Source organism: Nerophis ophidion, linkage group LG13 (genome assembly GCF_033978795.1).
Source record: "Nerophis ophidion isolate RoL-2023_Sa linkage group LG13, RoL_Noph_v1.0, whole genome shotgun sequence".
NCBI lineage: Eukaryota > Metazoa > Chordata > Actinopteri > Syngnathiformes > Syngnathidae > Nerophis > Nerophis ophidion.
In genome coordinates, this window is record NC_084623.1 from 59,245,275 (window position 1) to 59,254,495 (window position 9,221).

Consider the following 9,221-nt stretch of genomic DNA (forward strand, 5'->3'; position numbering starts at 1 on the left):
GTCCTGCAAAGTGTTTACTTGTGTGTGATATCATGTGTGATACAAGCAGTCCTGCAGAGTGTTTACTTGTGTGTGATATCATGTGTGATACAAGCAGTCCTGCAGAGTGTTTACTTGTGTGTGATATCATGTGTGATATAAGCATTCCTGCAGCGTGTTTACTTGTGTGCGATATCACATGAGATACAAGCCGACCTGCAGAGTGTTTACTTGTGTGCGATATCACATGCGATACAAGCCGACCTGCAGAGTGTTTACTTGTGTGACATATCACATGCGATACAAGCCGACCTGCAGAGTGTTTACTTGTGTGCGATATCACATGAGATACAAGCCGACCTGCAGAGTGTTTACTTGTGTGCGATATCACATGCGATACAAGCCGACCTGCAGAGTGTTTACTTGTGTGCGATATCACATGCGATACAAGCCGACCTGCAGAGTGTTTACTTGTGTGACATATCACATGCGATACAAGCCGACCTGCAGAGTTTTTACTTGTGTGCGATATCACATGAGATACAAGCCGACCTGCAGAGTGTTTACTTGTGTGCGATATCACATGCGATACAAGCCGACCTGCAGAGTGTTTACTTGTGTGCGATATCACATGCGATACAAGCCGACCTGCAGAGTGTTTACTTGTGTGCGATATCACATGAGATACAAGCCGACCTGCAGAGTGTTTACTTGTGTGCGATATCACATGAGATACAAGCCGACCTGCAGAGTGTTTACTTGTGTGCGATATCACATGAGATACAAGCCGACCTGCAGAGTGTTTACTTGTGTGCGATATCACATGCGATACAAGCCGACCTGCAGAGTGTTTACTTGTGTGCGATATCACATGCGATACAAGCCGACCTGCAGAGTGTTTACTTGTGTGTGATATCACATGAGATACAAGCCGACCTGCAGAGTGTTTACTTGTGTGCGATATCACATGCGATACAAGCCGACCTGCAGAGTGTTTACTTGTGTGCGATATCACATGCGATACAAGCCGACCTGCAGAGTGTTTACTTGTGAGAGTTGACATCTACATGTCCTTTAAATACGCACACAATTTCTTCTGGTTTACTAAAGTCATTTAAAAAAATGCTAACAAGCTCGGCTTCAGGCCACAAGAAGCTCGCAGCTACACAACAGCTAAGCACACAATTGTCAATATAAGTATCAACAAATTATATTTGAACATAAAAAAAGTTTTGAGCATATTAGAAAGTACCCAGTAACAAACGTGTCCACATCACTAAACCTACTGCTTCATGAATTATTGTGGCTAAGTGTCATCATTACTTCAACCTAAAGACAGCATAAGGTTAGGGGTTTTTTCATTGTTCTGCCATTCATTTCACTTGATCGACCCGCCGCTGTTATTGTACACGACAACATAAAAAAAGTACTGTATTTCTTTGAATTGCCGCTGGGTATATAGAATGCGCCTACCTAGAATTTCCACAGGGTCAAACTCGTCACGTCACGAGTGACACTTCACCTGTCATCTTTTTCAAAATGGAGGAGGCTGATTTCAATCATTTGAAATCGCATAAAGGGAAGAAGATTAAGAGATATTCAGTAGGATTTAAGGTCCAAACTATTGAATATGCTAAAAAGAACAGTAAGCAGCTATGTTTTATTAATATACCGTAGCTGCGTGTGTCAAATATGAGTCATTAAATGACTCCCGCCTCCTGGTGGTAGAGGGCGCTAGTGATCCTTCTTGCGACTACTCGGCTGCAGAAGAAGTGACAACAAGCAGCAAGAGTTAATTTTTTCCTCTCGCTTGCACTTTTAACATGGAGGATTACATATCTAAAATAAAACAGTTTTCTAAACTGGACTTTAAATTTGAGCAGGAGGTAATAAAGGAAGATCTCCATCGAGACAGAGACTTTTAAAACTGAAGAAAGATAAGGAAGACTTCTATAAACAAGTTATCGATGCTTTTGATCAGAAGGAGCTGCACATGGACTTCATTTATAAGTAAAGGTAAGACCATAATAACGTTTTTTTTATTAAATGTGCTTTTCGTGATGGTATCCTTACATCTCACTCAAATTTTTAAGCGCAGGCCTAAATTTATCGCATGCCTTTGGTAAGCGCCGGAGCGGGAAGAGGTTTTAAAATAATTAGCTCCCCGGCGGCAATTCAAGGAAATACAGTATGTCTAGAATTTGTGCTGACACAGCAGAATAATGTCGGCATTGGCACATCCTCATAGTTCCAGGAAAGTCTGTTTAAAGCAAACATTTGTAATATTGAGCCAACTGTTTAGTCCCAGGCTGCGACATTACAAAAGCTGCACGACGTCAACAGTGCGGACGAGCACGGAGAGCAGAGAGCAGGCGAAGAAGAAGAAGAAGAAGAAGAAAGGTGCTACTCACTGATACTTCAGCCTGACTTTGTCGTTGTCCGGGTTGCAGTACAACCTCTCCAGCTGCTCCTGGGACTCGTCGGCCACACTTTGCCACGCCTGAGCGTCGCTCCTGTGGATCTGCCAGTGGTAGGGCAGGACGGTGTGGTGGTAAGCGCAGTCGCTGCCGTACACACATTGTCCTTGGAGGAAGTTCACGCAAATGTCCACCGAGTCGGCCTGGTGGGTGTGGTACTGCAGCTGGGTGAGCAGCTCGAAGACCAGGTCCAGGGACGCTTCTTCGCTTTTATCCTGGAAAAGCTCTCCTTTGTCGGGCAGGGGGGCTTGCAGGAGTAGGGGGTGGGGGTCCTGGAGGCCGGAGCAGTCTTTTAGAGGAGGGGGCTTGGGCTCGCCGCCTTTGATGGCTCCGTCCTGGTGAGAACCCTGCGGTGCAGCCGGAGCAGGGACGTCCCTGCTGGCGGTTATCGCCGCCGGGCTCCCTGAAGCCACGAGGCCCGCCTTGGGTCGCTCGCCGCGCCGCTCCGCCTCCTCCAGCTCGGCAGTAGCATCCGCCATCTCCACGTCGCCGCCGCCGGCCAGCAAGACCGCGGTCACCGGCGCGGCCGCCTCAGCCGCCGAGTCTTTCAAGCTTAAACGGTTCTGTTTGGCCGCGGCCGCCGCGCACAAGTTCCCCGGGGTGCGTCCGGCCTGGCTCCGGGGCACAAAGACGCCGTCCCCCGCCATGTCGCCGCCCAGCAGGGAGCTCAGCATGGGCTCCTCCAAGGCGCGGTGAAGGCATGCGGCGTCTAATTTCCTCTGCTTCTTCTTGAAGTGAGGCTTCACCAGAGGGATTTTGTCCGACAGTCCGACCAGCGAGCGCTCCGGGAAGCCGTCCCCCGCGTCCACGTCCAGGCTCACGTCCAAGGAGAGACCGGTCGGCACGCCGTCTGACGATTTCTGCAGGAGGTGCAGAGTTTTAGCCATGTTGTCCACCACGGTCCTGGGGAGGGAAAGCAGACAAAACAAAAGTAGTCAAGGTCGGCAACACCTGTGCGATAAATTGGACTTTTTTTGGTTTAACAATTTAAAACCTATCTTTTTGTCATCATGTTATAAACTCAGTAGGAGATAAGGAAGTCCAAATGATGACATAAGACATTTGAAAAGGTGAGAAATAAAGTCAAATTTAATAAATAAAAAGTCAGAAAAATCAGATTAGAAAATCGTAATTATAAATAAGGTAAGCATTCATAATTGTGGGATTAAAAAAAGAAGAAGTCAAAGTTACAAGAAAAATTATCATCATGAGATTAGAAATTCAAAATTGTGAGAGGGAAAAAGTCCAAATTATGACATAAAAAGTCAAAACTATGACATGGGAAGTCATGACTGTGAGGTGAAAAATTACAATTGGGGGCTAAAAAAAAGTTTGAAGTTTCAAGTTAAATAGTCATTATGAGATTAGAAATTCCCAAATTGTGAGAAAACATTTTTTTAAATGGGATAAAAAGTAAAAAGGTGGAAAGTCAGTAATATGAAGTAAAAAGTTGTATTAGTGGGCTAAAAAGTTGAAAATATGAGAAAAGAAATTAAAAATGGTGAGATAAAAATCGAAATTATGATAAAAAACATCGGAATAATGAGATAAAAAATCAAAATGACAAGATAAATAGCCTTTACAAGGTAAACAAAAAATGTTGATTTAAGAAATGGAATTTATGAGATAAAACGTCTTAAATGGGATAGAAAGTGATAATTATGAGCTAAAAAGTCACACTGGTGGGAATTTTTTTCTTTCAAATTTTCAAACACGAGTTGAGTTGATACCAAAATGGATACATGGATGATACAGCAGAGGATTGGGAGGATGTCATGTGGTCAGATGAAACCAAAACAGAACTTTTTGGTATAAACTCAACTGGTGGTGTTTGGAGGAAGAAGAATACTGAGTTGCATCCCAAGAACACCATACCTACTGTGAAGCATGGGGGTGGAAACATCATGCTTTGGGGCTGTTTTTCTGCTAAGGGGACAGGACGATTGATCCGTGTTAAGGAAAGAATGAATGGGGCCATGTATCGTGAGATTTGGAGCCAAAACCTCCTTCCATCAGTGAGAGCTTTGAATGCTTGACCAAATACCTATTTTCCACCATCATTTACAAATAAATTCTTTAAAATTCCTACAAATGTGAATTCCTGGATTTTTTTTTCACATTCTGTCTCTCACAGTTGAAGTGTACCTATGATGAAAATGACACACCTCTGTCATCATTTGAAGTGGGAGAACTTGCACAATCGCTGGCTGACTAAATACTTTTTTGCCCCGCTGTATATAAGATAAAAAGTCATAATTATCAGATAAATAGCCATCGGGAGATTTTAAAAAGTCAAAATTGAAATAGAAAAATTTAAATTTTGACATTGAAAAAAATCAAAAATATCATATGGAAAGTCATAATTATGACATGAAAAGTTTTCTCTGGGATATTTTAGCGCCCTCCCTTCTTCTAGCGCATATTTGCGTGCCTAGCAAAACACGGCTAATGCTAACAATAACAAAGTGACCTGTTTGCTCCAAAGAAAGGAAAAGTGTTGTCAGTGGTTTGGTTTTGTGACTGCACGCTGCTAAAGGAGACAGCAGCATAACAAAAAGGTGAAGTTTCCTCCTATGATTAATCGACTATTTGGCTCGCTTTCCTTGAAAAATCTAAATTATGCAATAAAAAGTCAAAAATATGAGATGGGAAGTCAATTATAAACAGGAACATTTTACTTGTGGGATAAAAATTCCAAATGATGAGATAAAAGTCTTGAATATGAGATAGAAAGTCATAATTATAAGGTCAACAGTCATAATGGTGGTATTCAAAAAGTGGAGGTTTCAAGAGAAATAGAGATTACAAATTCCAAATGATGAGATGAGAAATCGAAAGGTGAAATTTCCTCCGCTAATTAATCGACTTTTCGTCTCGCTTTCCTTTCCTGGAAAGAGCCGGGCCCCGTCTATGTGCTGCACCTCACCTGGCCGCTACACCTGAGGGGGTGTGGCTACCACCTGGACGATGACAAGTTGAAGAAAAAGAAACGAAAGGGAGGGGACAAAAAAAGTTTTTGTTTTTTTTCTTTTTAATGGCGCTTTTATTCACCTTCACTCCCAAAAATGTCATGTTTTTGTGGCCCTCGAGCACGAAGGCGTGATAAGAATCGTCTCTCTTTCCGGGGATCGTGTTGATTCACATGCCTGCCAAAACACGGCTAATGCTAACACAAACAAAGTGACATGTTTGCTCCAAAGAAAGGAAAAGTGTTGTGACTGCACGCTGCTAAAAGAGACAGCAGCACAACAAAAAGGTGAAGTTTCCTCTTATGATTAATCGAATATTCGGCTCACTTTCCTTTCCTTGAAAAATCTAAATTATGCAATACAGGGAAAAAAATTAGATGGACAGTCATAATTATTAAATAAAAAGTTGTAATTGTGGGAAAACTGCCGAAAGTATGAGAAAAGAGAGATATGAAATTCAACATTGTGAGGAAAAATGTCAAATTCATTACAAAAAAAGTCATAATTACTAGATTAAAAATATTTAAATTACAAGATAAATAACCATCATGAGATTGAAAAATGTCACAATTCAGATAAAAACTATTTCATTAAGAGATAAGAAGTCAAAAATATGATATGAATTGTGGGGAAAAAGGTCAAAATGATGAGATAAAAAATCGAAAAGTGAAGTTTCCTCCGATGATTAATCGACTTTTCGTCTCGCTTTCCTTTCCTGGAAAGAGCCGGGCCCCGTCTATGTGCTGCACCTCACCTGGCCGCTACACCTGAGGGGGTGTGGCTACCACCTGGACGACGACAAGTTGAAGAAAAAGAAGCGAAAGGGAGGGGGGAAAAAAAACGTTTTTGTTTTTTTTCTTTTTAATGGCGCTTTTATTCACCTTCACTCCCAAAAATGTCATGTTTGTGTGGCCCTTGAGCACGAAGGCGCGATAAGAATCGGCTCTCTTTCCGGGGATCGTGTTGATTCGCGGGCCTAGCAAAACACGGCTAATGCTAACACAAATAAAGTGACATGTTTGCTCCAAAGAAAGGAAAAGTGTTGTCAGTGGTTTGGTTTTGTGACTGCATGCTGCTAAAAGAGACAGCAGCACAACAAAAAGGTGAAGTTTCCTCCTATGATTAATCGACTATTCGGCTCGCTTTCCTTTCCGTGAAAATCTAAATTATGCAATACAGGGGAAAAAATGAGATGGAAAGTCATAATTATTAAATAAAATGTTGTAATTGTGGGATAAAATGCCGAAAGTATGAGAAAAGAGAGATGTGAAATTCAACATTGTGAGGAAAAATTTCAAATGTATTATAAAAAAAAGTCATAATTACTAGATTAAAAATATCTAAATTACAAGATAAATAGCCATCATGAGATTGAAAAATGTCACAATTCAGATAAAAACTATTTCATTAAGAGATAAAAAGTCAAAAATATGATATGAATTGTGGGGGAAAAAAGCCAAAATGATGAGATAAAAAATCGAAAGGTGAAGTTTCATCCGATGATTAATCAACTTTTCGTCTCGCTTTCCTTTCCTGGAAAGAGCCGGGCCCCGTCTATGTGCTGCACCTCACCTGGCCGCTACACCTGAGGGGGTGTGGCTACGACCTGGACGACAAGTTGAAGAAAAAGAAGCGAAAGGGAGGGGGGGAAAAAAACGTTTTTGTTTTTTTTCTTTTTAATAGCGCTTTTATTCACCTTCACTCCCAAAAATGTCATGTTTGTGTGGCCCTCGAGCACGAAGGCGCGATAAGAATCGTCTCTCTTTCCGGGGATCGTGTTGATTCGCGGGCCTGCCAAAACATGGCTAATGCTAACACAAACAAAGTGACATGTTTGCTCCAAAGAAAGGAAAAGTGTTGTGACTGCATGCTGCTAAAAGAGACAGCAGCACAACAAAAAGGTGAAGTTTCCTCCTATGATTAATCGACTATTCGGCTCGCTTTCCTTTCCTTGAAAAATCTAAATTATGCAATACAGGGAAAAAAGTGAGATGGACAGTCATAATTATTAAATAAAAAGTTGTAATTGTGGGAAAACTGCCGAAAGTATGAGAAAAGAGAGATATGAAATTCAACATTGTGAGGAAAAATGTCAAATTCATTACAAAAAAAGTCATAATTACTAGATTAAAAATATCTAAATTACAAGATAAATAGCCATCATGAGATTGAAAAATGTCACAATTCAGATAAAAACTATTTCATCAAGAGATAAAAAGTCAAAAATATGATATGAATTGTGGGGGAAAAAGTCAAAATGATGAGATAAAAAATCGAAAGGTGAAGTTTCCTCCGATGATTAATCGACTTTTCGTCTCGCTTTCCTTTCCTGGAAAGAGCCGGGCCCCGTCTATGTGCTGCACCTCACCTGGCCGCTACACCTGAGGGGGTGTGGCTACCACCTGGACGACGACAAGTTGAAGAAAAAGAAGCGAAAGGGAGGGGGGGAAAAAACGTTTTTGTTTTTTTTTTCTTTTTAATGGCGCTTTTATTCACCTTCACTCCCAAAAATGTCATGTTTGTGTGGCCCTCGAGCACGAAGGCGCGATAAGAATCGGCTCTCTTTCCGGGGATCGTGGTGTATTTTGATCGCCCGAGTCCGATACGGAGCCCCGATCGTGCCGCGCCGAGCAACTTTGCACGTAGCCAACCACACACACACACACACACACACACACACACACACAGTACACACGTACGTACACACAGTACACACACACACACACACACACACACTACACACACACACGTACGTACACACACACAGTACACACACACACTACACACACACACACTTGCACTGCGGCGGAACAGCGTCAAAAGCCCACCAGAGCACCGCCGCCTTGCTAGCTTAGCTCGGCCGCGCCACGACGGCTCGTCCTCGGCTTGCTACCGCGCGGCCTCCGCGGCCATCCAGCAGCACCGCGCACAATAGCACCATTGGTGAAAAAAAAAAAGTAGGACCTACTTGTGCGGTGATGCGGCTTTCTTTCGGCTCTCCGCGCTCTTTGATGCCTTAAATCCGCTGTTGCGCACATCGGCGGAGCTCCGCGGTATCCCTGCGCGCGCCAGACGCTAGTCCGTGGTGAAGGCTCGTCGTGTGGGTCCGCTGCCGCCGCCGCCGTTGCTCGCATGCTCCGTCCGCCTCCAGCTCATGTCTCGCCGCCGCGTCTTTGTGTCGTGGAGCCGCGCCGCAGATCGAAGAGATGAGTGGGCGATGAAAGGATCAGCTGGGAGGGAGAGAGAGAGAGTCCCTCGCTGGCTCCTCCTCCTCCAAGACACGCCCCCAGCCGGCGGGAGGGGCGGGGCTTCAGTTCCACCGCAGAGGGCGCAGCGGCCGAGGAGGCGTCTAGCGGTGGCCGGAAGAAGGTGCACCTTGCCGGCTGCGCCACGAGGGGACGGCGGGGGCTCTTTGTTCCATCCTGCGGGGGAAAGGACCGGACACCCCGGCTCTCTGTGTTGGGCCGCGGCGCATTTTCTAAACACATTCCACTTTGCACCTGGGGAGAAGTTGATTGGCAACACTAAATGGTCCCGAGTGTGTGAATGTTGTCTGTCTATAAGCGGTAGAAATGGATGGCTGGATGGATTTTAGCACGTATTTCTAGATTATGACTTAAGCCATTTAAAAAGCTGAAAAATCAAGTCAAATTTATGATATAAAAAGTGATAATTATGAAGGGGGGAGTCTTCAATATGAGTTGGAAAATCATATTTCTAACATTTGTAATTATGGGATTAAAATAAAAGTCTAAATTACAAGAAATATAATCATTAAGAAATTAGAAAATTTAAA

At 43.3% G+C, this 9,221-nt stretch overlaps 1 protein-coding gene across 2 annotated transcripts in view; it reads right to left on the reverse strand.

Annotated features, from left to right (window-relative positions):
• The window catches only part of tiparp (TCDD-inducible poly(ADP-ribose) polymerase), a 68,724-nt gene extending 60,064 nt beyond the window's left edge, over nt 1-8,660 (reverse strand). For both annotated transcript variants that reach the window (XR_009809336.1, XM_061919295.1), the window contains exons 1-2: nt 8,394-8,660; nt 2,391-3,359 (exon numbers count right to left, since the gene is read on the reverse strand). Coding sequence is in view for 1 of the 2 variants with exons in the window: in XM_061919295.1 (XP_061775279.1) it covers nt 2,391-3,343 (953 nt within the window). In the remaining variant the exon portion in view is untranslated. The remainder of the gene's footprint in view (nt 1-2,390; nt 3,360-8,393) is intronic.
• Nucleotides 8,661-9,221: the final 561 nt, after the last annotated feature.